We start from the raw sequence: 24,088 nt of genomic DNA, 5'->3' as shown, positions 1-24,088 counted from the left end.
TTTGAACATGACAGGTGTTTCCTATCCTGTTCTCCAGCTTCCTGACTCCTGTATCTGAACACCTGGAGTTTGAGGCTCAGGTTAAGAACCACAGCAATAGGCGTAGGTCTGGATTTTTTCTTATCTACTCTGTGCAATATTAGTATATATTTTATATACTCTGTTACTAGTATATCTTATATACTGTGTTTAGTATGAGCCTCTTCATTCTGTTCTAGAATATTCTGAGTCATTATTCAAATAGTTCCTTCCCCCAAGTTACTCTTTTCTTTTGAGCTTGTTAGTACACAAACGACAGCACTTCTACCCTACATAGTCCTCAACTTTTCTTTCATTCTTTTAGCCACTTTATCCCTCCCTGTTGCCTTTGGGGAGGGTTTACTGACCCAGTATTTCAACCCCCTACAATGTTCTTCTGCTTTATCTAGTCTGCTTTCCAATCCTTAGAAATCTATTGATTATTATGCCATGGTTTTTGATTCTCAACATCTCCAACCAATTCTTCTTCATCACAGTTTGTCATCGCCCCGTGATTCCAATATCACAGAGGAATCATTATCCTAGTCTCACTGCTCTTTCGTGTCAGTGCAATAATTAAGATGTCAATTATGTTGGTTCCTTTATGCCTGCTCTCTTGCAGTTCTGTCCCTCCTGATACGGGAGTCCTTCCCTTGGAGTGTGGGCTTTCCTTCAAGGCCTTGTCAACACATGAGCTCATATTCATTCCCTTGAGATTACAAATCGCGTCCTCCAGTGTTGTGTGCCTCAGGGGAGAAGCTAACACTCGGGCCCTGGGCCGTGCTCCTCAAGAAAAGTTGAGCATGAGGAGAAAACATTTACTTCGGGATGTGGAAGGGCTAGTTCCCATCCGCCTCAACCCCTTCCTGTTCCCCCTCCAGGTGTCTCTCATCCCCACACACAACCTTAAAATGCCCCCCTCCCACCCAGGCAGGGACAGCCGTCTTCTGCTGTAATCGATTCTTAAGTCAGAGGTGTGTCTTCACCCACTAAAGCTACTCTCTTACTTCTACACCGAAAGGTCCGTCTCAAAAATAAGCAGATCAAGTAGCCTCTCATGGGTTCCTTGTTTTACATGACCTCCCAGTACTATTTAACCTTCATACCCAAGCCCTCTTTGCAGTCCTGACCTCAAAGTGTGCCACTGTTCTGTCCTCAGCCTCTCTGCCAGCTCCTCCCTTTCCCTCTCCATCCCCAAGACTCCTCTTCTTTTCCTCCCCCCTCGTGTCTTGGAAAGCTCAGACATCCTGGAGGGCTGGTAATCAAGGCCATGCTGATCCCTCCCAGATCCATAAATCCAGCCTTGAGCTGGGACTAATGTCTGCAAAGACTTGCTTGAAGTCTGCAGTCTGAGAGGGGGACAACAAGATGACAGGTGGGAACAGCACTGGGGGTTCCTGACTCTGGATGAAAGAGACCGGATCTGATTGTTTAAAAAGTAGACTTAAAAAGACAGATAATGAAGACAGAGAGAGAGGTAAATCAGCCTGCTTCAGGTTCCTGGCCTCATGTCTGTGTGTGTGTGTGTGTGTGTGTCTGTGTGTGTGTGTGTGTGTCTGTCTGTCTGTCTTAGAGAGAGAGAGAGGGAGAAAATCTAGGATACATTAAATACATTAAAACCAACAAAAAGAAGAGGCTTATTTTGCTCCAAAGATAAGCAGGGTTCACCAGCAGGATACATAACAGGAACAATAACATACAGATAGTTTTGGAAGAGAAATATGTAGACAGGGTTCAAAGCTGATGTATTTCAAATTTGGGTTTGTGCTGAAATCTACTAAAGTACTATGAATATTTTCACATTTGGATCTGGCTAAGATGTGGTGGTTTGTCACTGTATTCTCTCTCAGTGCCACTTCTCTAAGAATTGATGCCAAGAGCCCTCTGAACCAGCACCTTCAGGCCAGGTATAGTAGGGGTGCTTCACCACCCACTATCCGGGACTAAAACCCATAACTACTCTGGTTTTAAAGTTAAACGTGAGCCTTTCACCAAGAAAAAATATCATTTCAATAACGGCATCAAAGAAGTGGTCTCTCTGTTGACCTAGAGATCAGCATGGACATCTCTGTTTCTGGCTCTGAACTGTTGGCACTGCATTCCTCTTTCGGCTTCAGCCATCCTTGTGGCTTCAGGGAGAGTATTTTGCCAAGGGGTGAATGACTCATCTCAGATATTAATCATTCTGTCAGCATTTTCCATTTAAGCACAGCAATGACTAGAAACATATCATGTGTAGAAGAATCACCTGCGACACAAGCCCAAAAATCAAGATGGCAGCCATTACCAAGGGTGCAGGCTTAAAACCCAGATAGCCTGGCAGTGAGTTATGGCCAATGGCCACTTCTTAGCTGTGTCACCCTGGGCACATCGACTCTCTTGGCCTCAGTTTCTTCACCTATAAAGTAAGAATGATAATAATTATCTCTGAAAGTTACAACCTGTAGTTTGGAACAATATCTTGTACAGCTAGCATCCAATTAATATTAGCTTTTGAAATAGCTAGTAATTTATTATTCTTGCCCTGCCACCATGGCCTCCAGAATGAATTCAGACCTCCTACCTTCCTCCCCATCACAGAGCAGCTCACATTTAGATGCACATGAGTGTTCTGTGCTATCAGAAATTCAGTTTTCCCTCAGCCTCTATTTTGAAGTCTCCTTCTAGCTTAAATAGTTTGGATTCACAGATTCTGCATGTCCTTTGCCCTGAGGACATAAGAAAATCCATGCAGTGATAATGAACTTTTAAAAAAAAATCTATTCTATTGAATGAAGTTATGAATGAGCACTCGTGAGCATTATCTGTAAAGCAATTCTCTAAACCTCCGCTCTCTGAGTATGTAAAAACTTTTTCATATATGCCCTCCAATATCTAGCTGACGTAGGCTTCCCTGATCAATACTTGTCAATCATGCAGCTGCACTGAATAACGTGGTCCAACATCCTTTAACTCTCTCCACTACTGACACAGCTTCACCATCCTGAGGCTCTCATCTTGGCCAGATAATGGGAGTGTATTTTACACACCATACTGACACTGCAGGTTTTTTCCTATGGGCTCAAGTTGAAAGTCAAGACCTAAGAGACAATGGTAACATATAGAATAAGAGATACAGCAGGTGCAGCATCCACAATGAGGGAGGCCATGCCTATCCAAGCACATAGTTATGTTTGCTCACCTGCACAGGCCAGGAATGGCTGCCCTGGAGGAGGGTGGGTGGATCAAAGCCCGGGTGAGTCACCTGGACACAGAGAAGTCACACCAGTCTTTCACACCATCCCAGTCACAGGTTCAAGGCCCTCATGTCAGCTCACAGCTCCCCAAATCCAAATACAGCCCTGCGCAGCAGACAAGAGAGAGATAACACCCATCCTAATCCCAGATCTTCCAGAAAAATAGTGCGGTTAAAAGGTCTTTTTCTCAGGCATGCCTGGACCAGCCCAAGCTTGACATCAACCTTTTACTCCCTGTATTAGCCTGCTCAGGCTGCCATAACAGTATACCACAGACCAGGGGCCTAAGCAACAAATCTATTCTGGAAGCCAGAAGTCGAAGATCAAGATTCCAGAGTTGGTTTCTCCTGAGGCCTGTCTCCTTATTCGTAGACCGCTCCTTCTTACTCTGTCCTCACATGGCCATTTTCCTGTGTGTACACAGCCCTGTGTTTCTTCCTCTTCTGATAAAGAACATCAGTCATATTAGATTAGAGCTCACCCTTATGTTATCATTTAACCTTAGTTACCTCTGTAAAGGCCTTATCCCCCCAAATATAATCACAATAGGGGTTAGCCTTCAATATAGGAATTTGGGGGCAACACAGTGCTTTCCATAACACCAGAGGTATCAGGTTTTTGTACACTCACCTTAGCCCTGTTTAATTTATTCCAAACCTGTACTTCTGTAGAATTTTGTTTATAATAAATAATAATAATGACGACAGCTACCATTAACTGAGCATTACCGCAAAGGAATGTATTATCGTCTGTTATTAATATGACCCTGCAAGGTGCATGTTGCTATGCTAATTTCACACACACACAGGAGACTGAGGCCTGAGAGGAGCTGGGGAGATCACCCAGGCAGTGAGCAGCCAAGCCAGTAGAGGAAAGTAGGTCTTTGTTTTTGTTTTGTTTTGTTTTTTAATTTTTTTTAACATGTATTCACTTTGGAGAGACAGAAACAGAACGTCCATGGAGGAGGAGCAGAGAGAGAAGGGGAGACACAGAATTTGAAGCAGGCTCCAGGCTCTGAGCTGTCAGCACCCAGAACCCAATGGTGGGCTCAAACTCACAAACCGTGAGATCATGACCTGAGCCCAGGCGCTCCTGAAAGTAGATCTATGTGACCACAGCTCATGCTTTCCTCACCCCTGTTTGCTGCTTCTCCTCTGTCTCGCTTCACCTTGCATCATAGTGTACTGTTTGTATGGTTGCATTGACCCACAGGCAAGAAATAGGTCTCCTCATCTCTTTAGCAATGCCTTTCCAACACCTTGCACAGGTGAACCGGTCAGTGGCTTTGCATTTCTCAGCACTGTGCAGCAGCTCCCCATTTACCCGACCTTCTCCTCCCACCTGTAGGCAGCACCCACCACCCCCCCGACCTCTTTATCCTGAAACTCTCTTCCCAGTGATATGGTCTTGGATAATATTTCTTTTTTTTTAAGTTTATTTATTTTGAGAGAGAAAAAGAGAGAGAGAGAGGCAGGAGACAAGGAGAGAGAGGGAGAGAAAGAATCCCAAGCAGGCTCCGCAGTGTCAGTGCGGAGCCCAGCACAGGGCTCAGACTCCTGGACCTCGAGATTATGACCTGAGCTGAAAAAAAGAGTCAGAGGTTTCATCAACTGAGCCCCTTGGATGCTCTTTCTGTCAGCCTGTCAGTGGGATCTATCCCAATGGCCCCACTTAAAATTGTAACCACCCCCGCACCACTCTTATTCCTGATCCCACCTAACACCACCTGACTGCTTTTTCTCATAGTGGACATTACCTTCTAACACACAATGTACTTCACATGCTTATTGAGTGTGTTGTTAAATTTTTCCCTCCCTCTCTCTAAGTTTATAAGCTTTAAAAGGGCAAAGACTTTCTAAAGACCTTCTAGACATCTAAACAAGGCCTGGCTCATAGTAGACCTGAAATAAGTAACTACAGGGGAATACATTAGATTTCAGGGGGATACATTAGATTTCCTATATTTCAGCTTCAGTGTGATTCCTTTCTGTGGTGAATGAATGGCCAGTCTCTCTGGGCTAAGGTACTCTGGAATCCCACTTAGCTCCTTAGAAAAAGACAAAGCTCTGAGTTTGAAGACACTGTATTTTTTTAGAATTCCTCTTGATTATTACTTGCACCTGTTTTGCTTCATTTACTACCTGATTCTTTTTGCCCCAATCTTCTGTGCATTCTGTGGTTGTATTATTCGTTATGGGTAGATAAAGCCTTTTCATAATTAATCTTTAATTGCAATACTTGAATAGCATTTCACATGAAAAATGACATATAAATTAAACCCACATCTCACCTTGGATAATTATCGCAGGTCTGACTAATGTGCATGAAGCCCTTGCAAGGCAGGGGGCTCTCTCCAATGACAGTGTGTTGATTTTTTAATTAACAGAGGTTAAGTAGCATTTTTGCTTGCAGACCTACAATTTAAACTTCTGACATTTGTCACCAAAAAAGATTTATATAGAGCACATAGTTGAACTCAAGTAATTATCACCAGTTCTAGTGTATTAACATCTTTTGCATAACATATAATGACCATTTTCAGGACAAAACATTTTCTTCTTCATATCGACTAGATCAGTAAAAGTACTTTCCAGCTCACTGACCCATTTAATAAATCAGGGGTCATCTAAGTAAGAAAAGTGCATAATTTATTTCGTTTTCTCTTATACAGAGAGAAATGGCATTCCATTTTACCTGCTTTATAAATTAAGAAAAGGGAGTACAAAACCTTATTTAATGAATGCAACAAATAAAAATTAGAACACACTCATATTTTGTGGTCAATTAATGGAAGTGGGGGAAAGTTGGGCAATGGTACAAAGAAGTAAATTTAGTAGAAACTGAGAGCAATTTACTGAAATATAGACACAGAGACACAGAAGCACAGAGGGAGATTGTACATCATGAACTGGACTAATTTAGAGCTGGAAGGAACTGGAGACAGAATCTAGTCCAAACCCCCTTTCTATAGACAGGAACACCTGATGCTGAGACAGATTAAGTGACTTGATGAGAGCCACACACCTGACCCAGAATGGTCAACAGCCCTGATTAGGGAGAGATATACAGGCACAGAGGCAGAAAGACTGATAGATGTAGAGCCTCAGAATGACCAAGACCAGAAAGAATCAAAAACAAAGAGGCAGAGAGCCAGAAAAACCTCTTCAGGACTGTATACAGAAATAATTACATACATACATAAATCTGTTTACCTTAATGATCTAATAAAAATATGATCTAACCTAGATTATTTGCTCTGCCAACTGGACCTTTTCAAATCTTCAAAACTTCTTTTGTATTAACATCTAAAAATCTCTTCTTCAAACTTGCAACTATTACTAAGACCCATTAAATAGAAGTTATTTCTAAATTATAATACATTCCAGATAGATTAAAGATCACAATGCTAAGAGAAGTGAAATCATAAAAGTGTTAGAAGAAAATATAGTTGAATAATTATCTTATTTTAGATTAGGTTTATTATATTATTTTAGATTAGACTTTATAAAAGCTTAATACCAAAGTCATAAATTGTACAAATAAGAAGATGGATGGCACTATATAAACATTCACAGAGAAAAAGAAACACCACATATAAGTTAAAGACACAGTTTGGAAGGATATAGTTGCCAGATTTATAACAGAGTTAAAGCCAAAAATCCTGTTATTGATCAATAAGAAATATATCCTCTCTTATTCCCCCAAAATAGGAAAATACATGAAGAAGCAAAAACTAAAAATGGTGAAAACATAAAAATTATTCAGCTCACAGTGTTTGAAGCAATGCAAATTAAAACAATAAACTCTTTTATTTCTTTTTTTTAAATACTCTTTTTTTTTCTTCAGCCCATAAATTCAAAAGGATTCTGCCTAGTATTTGAAAAAGTGGGAATCTCATATCCTACTGGTGAAATACAAATTGACAAATTCTTGGAGGATAATGTATTTCAAATGCTTTTAAAATGTGTATGACTTTGTATCCGGCAATTGCACGTCAAAGAATTAATTCTAAGGAAATACTAACCAAGTGTGCAAGGTTTTTACAAGGGTATTTATTAGAGTGTCATGGAAAATGAAAACTGGAGTAAGCTTAAAAGCCCAATGGTAGGAATGGCAAAATAAGTTACAGAGCATTCACGAAATGAGATGCTTTGCAGATGTTAAACAAGATGTTCTAGTCATACATTTGTTGCTCAGAAAATAAATATGATTTATTAAGTGCAAAAAGCAAATTTCAAAACAATGTGTATATCGTGACCTTAATTCTTCCTTTGTTTTATTTTTTTCACACATATGAATGTTCATAGATAAAAGTAGGAAAGGCCATTTGCTGAAAGTAGAAGTAGTTATAGCTGAGAAGCATTACAGATTCTCTTTTCCATCTTGCTTATCGGTGTGTTTATGGTTTCCACAATAAAAACCTATTACATTTGCAATGAGGAAAAGAAGCGGGAGATATCTAAAAACAATGATTTAAAAGTTTCTGTGTATTTTCATAGGCTATAATTGTCTTAATTGACTAGTGATGAAAAGTTAAATGGCTAGGCGTTTGTTGAACAAAAGGCCTGTTGGAAAACCCTTATTGCAAGAGTGAAAGCCATAGTCACTAAAATGATAGACACCAAACTGAAATTTTAACGCACAATTGAAATTCTTCCAAATCATAGCAAAGGCTCAGATTCTCTTCAGCGCAGGGGTGTGTGAAGCTGAGCTGGCAGATTGCGAGATGGGAAATCCTTCAAAGTGGCTGTTTTTAATCACTTCTTTTGCCATCTAGTAATATTCCAGAGCTTTGATCAAAAAAGGTATTGGAGTCCCTTCAATTAATTCTCTCCTCAATTATTTTATTTGATAATAAGTAACAATCCCTGGAGAATCATCATTCAAACCTATGAACTACACAATGAGAGAAGGCAAGGCTGGAGTTTATAAAGATCACAGAGCCAGTCACTTGCCATTTCATGGCTGAGGATTTACACACCTAAGCAAACGCATCCATCTCTGCGACGAAAGCCTTTCATCCAGCAGCCCCGTCTGATGAGTTGACTCCCTGATGTTCTTCTTCTCAATGTACCAGAGTAAGTGATCACCCCCACCTACCAGTCTCATCCAGACACTGACAACCCTATTGATCACCCCACTTTTAAAGGCATCCCAGTCCATATCTCAGAAACACGTACATCAATAGGGGCCCTGACCCTTTAGCCCGTCATCTGTATTAAGTGGTCAACACAGAACAGAGTTTCACGCCATATGCTCAATAATAAGACAGAACTAACACGACTTTGCCATTTTGGAGCTATGACTCCTTGAGTAAACCTCTGAGCTTTGCTGAGCCTCAGTCTCCTCATCCGTTCAGTGGGGGCAGTAACAATAATGCCTGTCTTGCCCGGCTGTTGGGTGAATCAGGTAAATGACACAAGCTGCTTTATACACTACCTACGCCATAGCCCTCAAGGAAAAAAAGGTAACTTTATTAACAGTATTTTTTTCTAAATCCCCAGCAGATATTTCTTTTAATAATTTTAATGACCGATCATTGTATTTAATTTCCAGAAAAGTCATTACTCTGAGGTGCAGACATGTATATAAACTTCGTACCAGCTGCTTAAAAACAAATCGTAGCCAAGGTTATTCCAGACATAATTAAATTCACTTGTGATATAATGCTCCAATGAATCTCTCTATGAAATTTGTTAGGAATATTTTAATATTTTCATGCTCATGAGCCTCTAACGCTGTAACTTAAAAAATCACAGTGAACCTGCTCTTTGTGCTATATGTCTTGCAATGGCATTTAGACAAAAGCAGTGAAATCTAACCTGACCTGGTAATAAATGTGGTGTGGCTGACTTTCGTGTAAAATTATCAATTCCAACTTCTGACCCCCCAGAAGCTCTGGGAAGCCTTCATGGGAACTTCAAAACCAAGTATTTCCTGAGACAAAAGCCAGGACCCAGGACGTGCGGTCACATTTCAAATGGATTTATGCCTTCCAACTAATTGACTTGTTAACTATGCTAATATATTCATGTTTCTCTGCCTCTTTATATTTCTTTCAGTAGATAATGCTCTGGAAGTGAATGCCGTGAGATTAAAGAACAAAAACACCTAGAGGTTTCTATAAACTTCTTTAGGAAACCAGATTAGATTTCCAAAACGATGTATATAATTTTTGTGTATCTCCAAACATTTTCTTTCTGTGGCAAATTCATGGCTTCTCAGAAGACAGCCTCTTTTCATTTGACATTAATGGCCTACGGGGGGAAAGCTCCCAGCATTTGCTATCAGGCAGGGGAACTCGAAAGTGAGAATGCTGGCCACTCTTAGCGGCCTCCTGGTCTACCTCCACCGGGTCCGGGAGCCACAGTAACGGTAATCCCGTCTGAGCCCTGTGCCTTCTGTCGTTCCCAGGTGGTGCCGGGGGCCAGCAGGGTTTCCTGGGCTGCATCCGCTCCCTGAGGATGAACGGGGTGACGCTGGACCTGGAGGAAAGAGCGAAGGTCACGTCCGGGTTCAAATCCGGATGTTCCGGTCACTGTACCAGCTACGGGGCCAACTGTGAGAACGGGGGCAGGTGCCTGGAAAAGTACCACGGCTACTCCTGTGACTGCTCCGACACGGCCTACGATGGGACATTCTGCAACAAGGGTAAGGCAGGGCCGCTTCCCACGGCCGTTTTTACAGATAAGCCCGAATCATCTATTTTGTGATTTTTCAACTGTCCACAGTGTGCTCTATTCTGAGAGTAAGGTGTTCAGAATTCTTCTCCCGCCTTAAGTGAGAAGTCCCCCTACAGCCTTTTCTGATCTCTGCCATTCACTAAGAGGAGAGAAGCTCTGGATGTGTGTGTGAGGAATTCCAGCCAAATTCCAGCCCACCATGCACGGGCTAGAGCATTCCAAAGCAAATATCCCCATAACACCTTAATGATGAGTGACAGCGTAGGTGACCTCTGAAAGGGGGACTCAGGCCTGACCCTCCCACTCAGGGAAGTCAGAGGAGGTCTGGTGGCCGCCTCTCAAGCTGATGGGTTGTTGCAGCAAATCAGTCAGGGCACCAGCAATCTGGATGCCCACCCCAACCCCCAACCCTCACTGCCAAGGGACTGGATTTGAGCTAGACTCAGAAGGAAATCTGTCTGGCCAGTTATTGTCCCTACCATTATTATGACCCATACACACGATGCCTCTGTGAGTGGTTCTCAGCCTTAGCGAAACTGCAGGAATAGTGAGATACCACCTCTGATCAGTCAGCTTTGAGCACCTGTTATTAGTGCATTATTTCAGGCTTCAATGAGTCTTTAATCCCTAATAAATTCTGTAGAGCCAATCAGCAGACTACGGGAGCCCAATGCATATGCATGTTGTCATTCAAGATACAGCCCGCAATCCTACACAACTGGAAGAAATGCACTCACCTCGTCTGTGGCTTCATTTCCCATATGTAAATAAGAGGGATGGAGCCCTGCAGAGCTGGTACTTTTCCTAAGCTACCACTGAAATGCATATAAATCACTCGTCTCTGTCTAAATGAATGTGGAGTATTTGGGTAAAGTTTTCTGTAAATGGTTGGTATATCTCTTAATAAGAAGCTTTACATAAGTAGCCTATTCATACTCCTATGACGACATGGAGGATGGTTTATGCTGGCATTATTCACACAAGATGCCACACAGAAGGAGGAATTGTTCCGTAACATTCTCTGTACATCCAGGCTACTGTCTGGCAGTGCTACAATGTAAGCATACAAATGAGGTCCGGCAGGGTTCGAAGAATGAGCACAAGACAACAACAGAAGTGGAAAAGAACACCGTCGCTGAGTGACACCGTACCACATTAACAGTGCTATTACAGGGCGTTTCTCGGCTGAGAACAGCCTAGCCCCATGATTTTCCTGTGCCACACAATGGGATGGGTTTGCAGAACACATTAATTTTGCACTTGTAGAAATGACAGTCTTGCAATTACCATTCATTGTGCTTGATGCTAATTTACTGTAGTCATTCCGTTGCCAAAGTGATGTCTGAATGCAATCAAGTAAGTCTTAATGCCTGAGAGACTCCACTGCATAAGTACCAATCTAAAGAACATCATGACCCCCTCATTTTTTGGAGTTAGGTTAAACACAATGGCTCTTACAGAACTTCTGGGGGCTGATAAGTAATATTCACAAATACAGAGGCAGGGGTGTATACCGTTCAGCACAGCCAATGTTAGAGATAAAGTTAAATGAAGCTTGTGTCTTTTCTGTGATGATTATTTCAAAGAATTTACACAAAGGACACCTAAATATTCTTCTAATGTCTGGTTAGCAGGGTGAGTTCAGGGCTTTAACAAAAATAAAAATAAAAACTGAAAAACATATTTGGAAAGTATCCGTGGGCATCCTTCTGAGTCAACACAAATATCTTCTTGACTTGGAGAGAAAAATGGTAGTTCTGGTTGAAAGGAATCAAGCTTCGTTTGCGTGCTCCTTCCTGAATTTCATCTTCCCAGTGATGCCTCCAGCCATGTACCCCCTCTGTTCTGGGTCACCTTCCAGAGAAATGAGAGCCAAGTGCAGCTCCTGTGACCACACCCTCATAGTGGGGCCACAGCCAAAAAACTCAGCCTCTAGAGAGTGGTCACAGTCACCTACCAAAGAACAAGTTCATCAACATCCTTCATGGACCGTCCTTTGATAATACAGGTCTGTGCTTATGGATGTGACGAGTGTTTACAACATTTTGCTAAGTGAATGCCACAGGTCCCGCTATATTGTGGACACCCTGACTACATGTTTATACAAAATCACACACACACACACGAGGAAAGCAAACTATAAGAAAATGCACCAAAATATTGACTTCCATTATTTTTAGGGGAGGTAAAAAAAAAAAAAAACCATAGTTAGTTTCATTTCTGTTGTGTGCTGTATTTTCTACTCTTTATACAATGATGTATTCTCTGACTTCCTTGTTTGTTCCTGTTTGGGTGAAGAACAGTACTAAGAGGCAGGGTTCCTATCAAGGGTCAACTGTCTCTCCTTACAAAATATCTGATTGTGAACCAGAAATCAGATAGCACCTGACCGTGCTCTCTGGAATGGAGTAGCATCTCTGGTGAAAATTGCATAGAATTAAATCGGCCCTGAAAGCTTCATCTCTCAATGCGTTTAACAGATCCCAGTTCTTTACCCTACTTGCAGGCACTAGAGGAGGGATTGCCTTGTTGGGGCCAAGCTGTATGAAAATAAAAACCTTGAGACATTTGTGTCACACTCAGCCACGTGCAAGGCACACACTAGGATAGACAAGGACCCAATGTAGCCCAAGGGGGCAAATCATCCAGGGTCTCCCTTGGTAGGAAGTCATCAAGGGAATGTGGCAAATGATACACACTATTTAAATTCTGTTTTTCTCTCTTCCTCCCTGTCTTTCCTTCCTTCCCTCCCTCCTTCCTCCTTTCTTCCCTCTTTTCCTCCATCTCTCGCTCCCCACCACCCCCATCTCAATCTCCCTCCTCCCCCTTTCTTTTAGTCTCCATCCCCCACACCCCGGGAGCACATTCCTTATCTATCTCTGACTATCTCTGACTCAATCCATCTCTGACTCAATCTCTCCACCTCCCCTACCTACTTGCCCTATTTCTCTTTCTCTTGAGTGAATATATGGTTGTGTTTGTAAATCGAATTTCCATGAGTTGCCACATCATTAAGCTCAAGAGAACAGGACTGGATTCAAGCAGGTCCCACCTGACAACTCCCCTTTGCTTCTTAGATGATGCAGTTTTACTCACAATCCCCTGCCAGCAAGTCTACATACACAAGAAAGATCTCTCTGCCTTCCTCTAGCCTCTTATCAAGGAGGCTCCCAGCTTTCTTCTAATGAATCTATAAAGATTTGATCACCAGCTCAGTCTTCAGCTCTCCCAGGGCCACCTGCATATGAATAAGCATGCTGGCTGGGGGGGGTTCATGTTTTGTAAGGAAGCCAAGGGCATCCTGGAAACCTATGACCAGACTGTCCAGCCAGTCACATCGTCTGCCGAGAGAAGCACACACTAGCCCATTTCCTCGTGTTCGCCACCCAGCAGTGATGTAACTCAGCCCAGATAGCTGCATCCCATGACAGAATTCCCTGACAGCCCGTCGGCTAAGGCTGTGGATGCGTCTAGAAACAGAGCAGCACCCAGCCTATGTGGAAGTCTCGGCTCTGGGTCTGGGTGTGTCAGCCCCAGGATCAGTGGGGACCTGCACTGGGAACCAAATGGATAGTTGCCTGACCATGCCAAGGATGGTTTTCGCTAATTAGGCCCATTTCTTCTTTGAGAGTCAAGCCCCAAAACACTGGAAAATTTTATGACTATCAACCTCATTTTTATTTCAAACCAGAAATTACCAACATCGTTAGAAGCAAACGCTCTCTGTGTTTCCTCTGTGTTTTTAAGCAAGAGGCAAAGTAACAGACCTGTAGTGGCTACAATAATTTCTATATTTAATTTTCGTAATTAAATGCTAGAGTAGTTAAATAGTGTCCACCTTCCCCAAATTCGTGTCCCCCAGGAACCTTAGAATGTGACCTTCTTTGGAAATACGGTCTTTGCAGATGTGATTAAGGTAGTCATACTGGATTAGGGTGGGTCCTAAATCCAGTGAGAGTCTCCTTAGAAGAAGAGGCCAGGACACAGAGAGAGACACAGTCACAAGGGAGAAGGTCACGTGAAGACGGAGGTAGAGATTCAAGTGGTGCAGCCACAAGCGAAGCGATGCCTGTGCCACCAGAGGCTGGAGGAGGGACTCTCCCCTAGAGCCTTCGGAGGAAGCATAGCCCTGATAACACCTTCATTTTCAACTTCCACCCCAAAACTGCAAGAGAAGCAATTTCTTTCATTCTAAGCCACCCAATTAGTGGTACTTTGCAATGGCAGGTCCTGGAAACTAATGCACGTCCTAATAAAAATCATCAATGTCAGGGATCCTGGGGGACTCAGTCGGTTGAGTGTCTGACTCTTGATTTCAGCTCAGATCATGATCTTGAGGATGGTAGGTTCAAGTGCCGCGTCATGCTCTGTGCTGACAGTGTAGAGCCTGCTTAAGATTCTCTTTTCCTTTCTCTTTCTCTCTCTCTGCCCCTCCCCCACTCACATGTGCTCTCCCTCTCTCTCCCAAAATAAATATGTAAACTTTTTTTAAAAACCTTCAATCCTTAATTCCTGCATGTACCCATGAAGACAGCTGACATTCATGAGAACTTACTATGTGTCAGACAGCGTGCTAGCTCTATGATTGTGTTAACATCACCTAATACTCATGAGAGTCCTATGAGGTAGGTACTATTATCATCATCCCCATTTTACAGAGAAGGAGACTGAGACTTAAATGGGTGTAGCAACTTGCCACACGCAGTGCTCACACATTACTAAGTGTGAGGACTGCTATTTGGATATAGGCATTTGAGTGAAAGCTTATATTCTTCACCACTGGGTACTACTGCTTCTCACCAAGGCTTGGTGCTTCATGTAGGTTGATACAAAACTAAGGACAGAACCCCAAGTCTTAAAGTTTTTTAGTTATTGTGATTCAGTTTAAAAAAAAAAAGCAGAATTTTAGAGGCACTTGGGTGGCTCAGTCAGTTAAGCCTCTGACTTCGGCTCAGGTCATGATCTCACATTTCATGAGTTCGAGCCCAGCATTGGGTTCTGTGCTGACAGCTCAGAGCCTGGAGTTGCTTCAGATTCTCTCCCTCTCTCTCTCTGCCCTGTCCCCACTCTCACTCTGTCTTTCTCTCTCAAAAATAAACATTAAAATTTTTGTAAAGAAGAATTTTATTGGATGCAGAATGTATCCCAAAGTTTTTTTAGGATATAAGATCTGAACAAAACCTTCCCTCTCTTTCTTGTTGTGGAAGGGTAGGAACATCTAGGTATAAGCTGTATTTATTGATTGATTCATTTATTTAGCAAACATTCAGTGAATTTTTAATGTGCCTGAAAGCCTTGAATGTGTAGCTGAGTCTGACTACATTGAAATTTTCAAAACATTCCAATGGTTTATTGCTACGAAATCAGGGAAGTCTACAGTGTATGAAAGCACTAGATGTGAATCAGCTGTCACCCAGGCTGCTGCCAACACTTCATTATGATCCCTTCACCGCACCAAGTTTAGCAAGAATTTATCATCAGGAGGCACAAAAATATCCCCTAATTCACTTGTCTGCACTCTTTTTTCTGAAAAAAAAAATATTCATGTTCATCTGCCAAACCAGAATTGCAGTTGGAAAAATTCATATCTTTAAATAGTCTGAAGCCAGTTTTCAAGTGTAGGGAGTTCTGTTTGCTGCTCAGACATTCATTTGTTTGTCATTCAGATAAAGGCCAAAATTGGAGGGAGCAAGGTCCCAGGACCACAGAGCGACTGAGTGGTGGACAGAGGACACCACCATCATTAAATTCGCTGGAGCACAAACCGCCTCACTGTGGTCCAGCGATGTCGCCTACTCTCCAGTAAATCTCCGGACACTGACTTGACATTTTGAGATCTGTGTTATTAATGTGGTAGAAGGAACTGGTCGTGGCCAGATCAGACCCTACAAAGAAAATGGTTGATGGACTTGGATGTAAGTTTGAAGCCAGCTTCCACTCTTGCAGCTTCTTTAGCTCCACTTGGTCTCATCTTCAGAACTACAGAACACCTACTTCTTAATTTCACTGTGAGCATCGCATGGAACAGTGGGAATACATTTCCAAATAGAGCGCCTGACATCAGTCCAATAGCAGATGTCACGTTCCATTCTCAACACTCTGTCCTTATTATTATTTGTGTGTGTGTGTTGGTGTTTTTGTTTTCACTTTAAATCATGTCATTCATTAGTCCTTCCCTAAACGCTTTAAATGTCAGATGCCGAACTGGCATCATTTCAATTACCTCCGAGTACTGACCTGCCACTTTGCTACTTCTGGAGCAATGGCAGTGTCATAAAATGTCAGTTCTGCTTAATTATGGTCACAGTAATAGTATTCCAAAGGTGGGAAGGTAGTGTCCATGCCCAAACCCTGGATGGACTGAGGAACATGCAGAGATTCTGGAAGGTATAATTGGAGGCAGTCATCCCTGCATGGGGTCATGCCTGGGTGTGCAGTTCCTGGTGCAGATTATCCATCGCTGTCAGGAGACAGCGTGGGTCACCTCAGCAATGGCCGTATCTCTTCCTAAAACAAAACCCATCTGGAGCCAGGACAAAATAGTTCAGGATTCTGTTTTGCTGGAAGGAAAAGACTCAGACACGAGTCTCTAGAGGAGAGAGGATTTCCACCGTGCCTCCTACGGGAGGGTTTCCTGGAGTGTGGGAGGAGGCAGCTTTGCCCAAACTGCTGTGAAGCCTGCACAGATCCTGCATCTCCATGACTCCGAACGCAGCGAGCAGAGTAAACTCAAGGCTTGTTTTTGGTTTTTGGTTTTGTTTTTGTTGTTGTTTTTGGGGGTTTTTTGTTTGTTTGTTTGTTTTTGAGAGAGAAGATTTGAAGACTTTGGGAAGGGCGGGGGGATTAATTAATAGAAAACATTATGAACAAATGGGAGAGAAAAAGAAAAGAAATACTGGAATTATGCACCGTAGAATCTCTTCCCTGTGTGGAAGGAACTAGGGTAAGCTGTGGGTGACAATGGCCTGCCACCAGTCTTCCTCCCAGCCTGCAGGAGACTTCCAAACCAGCTGAGAGAGATGCCTTTCACAGGCTGCTTTTTCATTTCCAGTTTGAACAGGAGCCTTTGTAGGTTTGGATGAAGGCCCAAAGGCACAAGAATAGAATCCTTTTTCCCTTTCCTCTTAATGTGTTATTCAAGAGAAGGAAATATTCCTTCTCTATGTATCTTAAAACTTCAAACCTTAAGATGCAACTTAAAAATATCATAGAAACATATGAAGAAAATCTACTTAAATGTCTCAGGGAAAAAAAAGAAGGAAAAAGTAAGAAAATACTTATGGACAAAAGCTCATAAATTCTTAGGGATCAAAGAATATCCTTTCAAGTTGATTCCAAAAGGCCAAAGCTACAGAGATAGCTGACACATCATTAGCAAATTTCATGGTAGGAAAATACATTTCCCATGGCTTGGGTGGCTCAGTCAGTTGAGGGTCTGACTTCGGCTCAGGTCATGATCTCACGGTTCATGAGTTTGAGCCCCATATCGGCCCCTGTGCTGACAGCTCAGAGCCTGGAGTCTGCTTCGGATTCTGTGTGTGTGTGTGTGTGTGTGTGTGTGTGTGTGTGTGTGACCCTCCCCCAACCCAAAAAAATAAAAACATTAAATCTTTTTAATATTTTTAATGTTTTTTATTTATTTTTGAGACAGAGAGAGACAGAGTATGAGCAGGGAGGGGCAGAGAGAAAAGGAGACACAGAATCTGAAGCAGCTCCAGGCTCTGAGCATCAGCACAGAGCCCAACGTGGGGTTTGAACCTACGAACGTGAGATCATGACCTGAGCTGACGTCGGAGGCTTAACCAACTAAGCCACCCAGGCACCCTGAAAATATTAAATTTTTTAAAGAATTTTTTTAAATGTCATTACCCCTGGCCTGGGGGGTTTTGTGGGGTCCCAGGTATAAAGATGAACCTGGTCCATTAACTTCCCCAGAGGAAAGGATTTAAAAATTCACTGGGTACATAACACCTGGGTGACTCAGTCAGTTGAGCATCCAACTTTGGCTCTGGTCATGATCTCACAGTTAATAAGTTCAAACCCACCATCGGGTCCTCTGCTGTCAGAACAGAGCCTGCTTCGGATCATCTGTCCCCCATTCTCTCTGGCCCTCCCCCACCTCACACACACACACACACACACACAGAAAGTAAACATTCAAAAACAATCCAGTAGGTAACCAGTCCTTTCTAAAACACTGAACATTATAGAGAAAACAGTTTGGGAGGACTTTTTTCTTTTAATTCCAGTGTAGTTAACGTACAGTGTTACATTAGCTTTGGGTATACATTAGGTATACAGTATACTGACTCAACAATTCTATATATCACTCAGTGCTTATGAAGGTACATGTGCTCTTAATCCACCTGTTTCACCCATCCCCCCCACCTCTCCCTCCTCCCCCTCTGGCAACCTCCTGTTTGTTTTCTATAGTTAAGAGACAGGTTTTTGGTGTGTCTCTTTTATTCCCCTTTGTTTTGTTTCTTAAATTCCACATATGAGTGAAATCATATGGTATTTGTCTTTCTCTAACAAACTCACTTTGCTTAGCATTATGCTCTCTAGTTCTATCCATGTTGTTGCAAATGGCAAGATTTCATTCCTTTTTATGGATGAGTAACATTACATTGTGTGTGTGTGTGTGTGTGTGTGTGTGTGTGTGTGTGGCATCTTCTTTATCCATTCATCTATCAGTGAATACTTGGGCTGCTTCTATAATTTAGCTATTGTAAAGAATGCTGCAGTAAAAACAGGGGTGCATATATCCTTTCAAATCAGTGATTTCTTACTCTTGGGGTGAATACCCAGGAGCATGATTACTGGATCATAGAGTAGTTCTATTTTCAGTTTTTTGAGGACCCTCCATACCATCTTCCACCGTGGCTTTTCCCAACAACAGTACACAAGGGTTCCTTTTTCTCCACATCCTTCCCAACACTTGTTTCTTGTGTTGTTGATTTTAGCCATTCTGACACGCATGAGGTGGTATCTCAGTGTGGTTTTGATTTGCATTTCCCTGATGATCTTATGCCATGCCCAAAAATAAATTCAAAATGGATCAAGGACCTTAAGTTGAGACCTGAAACCATAAAAATCCTAGAAGAGAGCACAGACCATCATTTCTCTGACATCAGCCATAACAACATTTTTCTAGATAGGTCTCCTGAGGCAAAGGAAACAAAAGCAAAAATAATCTATTGAGACTACATCAAAATAAAAAGCTTCTGCACAGCAAAGGAAATAATCAACAAAACTAAAATACAGCCTACGGAATGGCAGAAGATATTTGCAAATGACATGTCTGGTAAGGGGTTAGTATCTAAAATGTATTTAAAACATATACAGGGGCACCTGGGTGGCTCAGTCGGTTGAGCATCCAGCTTTGGCTCAGGTCAGGATCTCACGGTTCATGGGTTCGAGCCCCACATCAGGTTCTCTGCTGACAGCTCAGAGCCTGGAGCCTGCTTCAGATTCTGTGTCTCCCTCTCTCTCTGCCCCTCCCCCACTCATTCTCTGTTTCTCTCTGTCTCAATAATAAATAAAAACATTAAAAAATTTTTTAAACATATACAGTTCAACACCAAAAGACTAATTAATCAATTAAAAAAATGGGCAAAAGGCATGAACAGACATTTCTCCAAAGAAGACATCCAGTTGGCCAACAGACACATGAGAACACAGTTTTTGAACTTTTCTTTTGGTATGGAATGAATAACATTTTTTCAAATTTCAGCCATTTTCTAATACCTGCCAGGTTTGGGACCTTTTTGGGATACAACTGATCTTTCTGTGTGTGTTGTTGAATGCTTTTATTCTTCATTCTTCAGCAATAAGCAGAACTCCAAATAATGTGAAGTTTACAAAACTAACACTGTCACTTCCTGTGGTTGCAGTTGAAACTCTACATTTCTTCTCATGAACCTAAAAGGAACCAGTCTAATCATTTGTTTGCAGGGGTTTGCTCTTAAATCACTCACCCTTTCGGCTCCCTTTCGAGCAGGTTCATTCACCAAACTCCATATTTTCCTTGAGCATTTCACATCTGCAGGGCGTAAAGACCTGCCTGACAGGCAGTTTCTCTGCTTCACAACCTTTTTGTGTGCTCATCATTTCTAATGGGCAGCTCTGGCCTTAGCAATTGAGCTCATTCTAGACAGTTTTGGCTGGAGGAGATTTACTTTCTTCAGTGATCAAGCCTGGAGGTTTTTGAACTGACCTGTCAAATGTTTTTCATTGACCCATCTTGTAGATCAACCTGACTTTGACCTCATTTACATATCTTTATCTCTATCAATTGTACTTGATTATAGTCATGGTTGATTTAGGTAAGTGTATATTTTACTTTTTTTTTTTCTCCCAGTAAGGCCAAATCCTCAGGATGTGCAAATTATTAGGGTCATCTGAGTTCTCTGAGCCATCCCTTGCTTGGCATTTTAAAGGTATTATTTTCATGAGGTCTGGACACATGATCAAGTGATGAGTTCACTAAAAATAAGGTGGCTTCTAAACTTCTATAAAGCAAAGATTCTCAATTAAATTGAATTACTGGCAGTAAAATTTAACAGGTACATGTGCTGTAAGAGTGAAATAATATCAAGGAGCTTGATCATTAATAATAATTTCATTTCTTCATATGCACTGAGCCAAGTTTAGTGCAATGTGGAAACACTTACTGAAAGCTTACTATGTGGGAAGGTTACCACTTACCATTCTGAAGGTTCTGATGGTAAAGACACTTACAAAGTCTCATCAGCAAGGCTAATAGTGGTGAGTTTCACCTAATTCTGGGGACAGGAGTTTCACTAAGGGAGAAGACTCTTTAAAAAACGTTTTTCATGAATGAATCTCAAGTCTAGGGATTTAAGAAGCCCTACGAGTCTCGAGTATGACCAAAATAAAACCACTTAAACATATATTATTAAAACCTAAAGGATTTTAAAGCATTTAAAACAATTTTAGGAGCACCTAGGTGGCTCAGTCAGTTAAGCATCCAACTCTTGATTTCAGCTTAGGTCATGATCTCATGGTTCCTGAGATTGAGCCTCCTGCTGGGCTCCATGCTGACAGCCTGGAACCTGCTTAGGATTCTCTCTCCCTCTCTGCCCCTCCCCAGCTCACAAACATGCATACTTTCTTTCTCTTTCTCTCTCTCTCTCTCTCTCTCTCTCTCTCTCTCTCTCTCTCTCTCAAAAATAAATAAACATTTATTTTATCTTTTCAAGTTCATGTATTTATTTTGAGAGAGAGAGAGCGTGTGAGCTGGGGGTAGGGAGCAGAGAGACAAAATCAACCTGAGACAAAATCAAGAGTCCAGTGCTTAACCAACTGAGCCACCCAGGTGCCCCAGACAAACAACGCTATTCTAAATGAATTTCATTTTTAAAAATATGAATCTGTACTTTCATACTGTTTCCCAGTTAAAGAGGGAAAATCAGCATTGTTTACAACAATGGAGCAAGAATACCTGGAATTCCGATTTCAACATTATTGAATACAAAACTGGACCGTCAGACCACTCACTTGGCATTCAGTTGCTTTTAAATTGCATTAATTATATAAAATGTATTATTCAGAGGATTGTGAGGATCAAATGAACTGGTGAATGTAAAAGTACTTTGAAAACAATGATCTTATGAAAATGCAAATTATCATTAAGGTTATTAATCATGATGACAGAGGTCTTAGAGTTAAGGGTCCACACTGTCCACACTGGTGGTGTTACCTAACTGATGGCAGAGAGTTGTATCTTGCACACCCGTATCTCTGCGTGGCAGTGACACGTATCATCTGGAAGCTCAGAGATGACAAAGGTCAGCAGACATTAGATCTCAGATTTGTGCTCTTCCACAGCCTGCATTCATTGTCCAGTTCTGGAGTACTGGGGCCCTGGCTAAACTCCCGTCTGTATCGTAGAATTGTCATGAATCATTTGGCCTGGAACATCATTAAAGTAGCAAGCACACCTGAGATTAAATAAGAATGGATTCTGAAGGCTCCTCTTGGGGTTATTATTGAGGTCGTTAGAAAAGAACATTGGTCCCTTGAATCCTTACAGAATTTCAAAAAATAAAAAGTGACTGCTGTGTTCTAGAAACCCAATCTAAAACTTTCCCCTTATCTCAAGTGATTAATGGTCTCTCTGCCCCTCTGCCCTCTGATTAAGGAGGACAACTCCAGTTCAGATAATGAATCTCGGTATTTCTCATGTTTAATCAAATGTAGCCTAAATATTTGCACAAAGTCTTTGCCAGCCACTTCTTAGATTTCAGAGTCAGAGATTAGTAACATTATAAGTAAAATGCTTCCTAAAACTTTACCTTCGAAGTAATCTAGTTTAAATCCCTTTTAAATGGCTCTGTGTTAGCCCGTTGGCTTTTATAATTCCTTATAATGGAATCTTGTTAATTCAGTTAAAAATGTAAGTTAAGTCATGTGAATCACCTCAGAACTTGAAGTTATAAATCAACTTGAAGTTATAAATTTCAAACACATTGGTATTCCTACTAAACAGGCAAAAATGTTAGCTTCTAAGACTTTTTACAGTAGCCTGCTGGATCATAAGCCACGAGTGGTTATTATAGCACTTCATAACTTCTTTAAAAATATCAAGAGTTCTTTCAAAAAGTTTTATTTCCAAAAAAAGTTTTATTTCTATTGCCATGATGAATTTATCTTTATTCAGACTTTCAGCTTTGCCCTAACATTCAAATGTCATTGGGTTATTTATTTCAATACTTTCTTCAATTACTCGTAAATTGTTAAGAGTTCATGAAGCTCTTTTTTGTCACAGAATCAAAGTACCTCACGGTTGGAGAGGATATTATGTTCTATTCAGCTGACATTTATTGAACCCTCATTTTATGCCAGTCACTAAACTAAGTAGGTTCCCATATCTTACCTTATTAATCATCACAACAATTTTAAGATGTAGGTGTTCATGGTCCTATTTTTATAAATAAGAATGCTAAGACTCCCAGAGGTGAAGTTTATTATCTATAGTCATGTGGCTAGTCAATGACAGATTGGGATTAGAACTGGGGAGCCCTAGTACCTTATATAATATCCAAAATAGTGTCTTCTTTATGACACATTCACTAGATGGGATCCAGACTGTGCTAGATAGGACCACATGAGTCAGCTCATTCCACATCTAGACTTTTATGGCTACTGGAACATTTTCTTTCATCCTATACCATCATCTCTACTAAAGATGATGAGTATCTTTGTAAAGACACAGTGGATGCCAGACTCTGGGTTCAAATCCTTATGCCTTTAAGAACCCAGGGACGTCTTTGTGCCTTCAGAATTCGCAACTCCAAGGAGACAAGTAAAATCACCGAACCTGAAGCCTTTGACACAGAAGAGGTATTTAACAGCTGATAAATTCCGTACTCTACTCTTTCCTTTCCTGATGCCGTAATGACATGCTCCAGGGACAAGGGATGCCATATAGTCACTGGCATACTTTGCATTTACTATTCTCCCAACACCCCCAGAAAGCCTTAAAATAATCACAAATGCTCAATAATATGAATTTTACAAAATATCACTCTTTATCTTTTCTCACAGACATGCTCCACGATTCAGCGGAAACTCTCTACACTTCTTGTCTTCCATGAATCTAAAAACAACCAGTCTAACAAATGGTTTTAAATGTCTTTTACTTTTAAATGTCTCACACTCTCAGCTTGCCTGCAAGTAGGTCTGGTCCCTGAGGTCCACATTGTCCTTGACTGTTTCTTCGTATCTACAGGGCACACTTCCCTTAGTAGTTGTCCTGTGTAAATGGCAAGTTAGTGAGTTCTGTGGAGAGCAGTGAACACATCGGGCTGATTTGTCTTTCTCCTTCTATCATCCCAACCTGATGGCTGAGCAAAGGCCTGAGGCCCCAAAGTTCTGAATAATTTTTCCTTCTTTGGTTGCCTCATTTCCTGTGGCTCTCTCTGTGTGGCTGATTGAGGAAACACATACATGCACACACACACGCACATATACACATACATGGGCACACACACAGAAGGGTCAGAACAAGGCCAGAATTTGTCTAAGCCTCTCCATTTCTAACGATAAGTCTCATATAAACAAGATACAGGATATTTCTTTGTATTGTTTAGAGCATCACCTGCACACCATGTCCATGATTTTGTGTTT

At 41.5% G+C, this 24,088-nt stretch overlaps 1 protein-coding gene across 1 annotated transcript in view; it reads left to right on the top strand.

Moving 5' to 3' along the window:
- CNTNAP2 (contactin associated protein like 2) overlaps nucleotides 1-24,088 on the top strand; it is a 1,359,261-nt gene that overhangs the window by 1,147,930 nt on the left and 187,243 nt on the right. Inside the window, exon 17 of the mRNA XM_029921999.1 lies at nucleotides 9,669-9,905. Within this exon, the coding sequence (XP_029777859.1) occupies nucleotides 9,669-9,905 (237 nt within the window). The remainder of the gene's footprint in view (nucleotides 1-9,668; nucleotides 9,906-24,088) is intronic.

Source organism: Suricata suricatta, chromosome 2 (assembly GCF_006229205.1).
Source record: "Suricata suricatta isolate VVHF042 chromosome 2, meerkat_22Aug2017_6uvM2_HiC, whole genome shotgun sequence".
Lineage (NCBI taxonomy): Eukaryota > Metazoa > Chordata > Mammalia > Carnivora > Herpestidae > Suricata > Suricata suricatta.
Note: the sequence above shows the minus strand (reverse complement) of the source record. Positions and strands in the feature narration are given on the sequence as shown.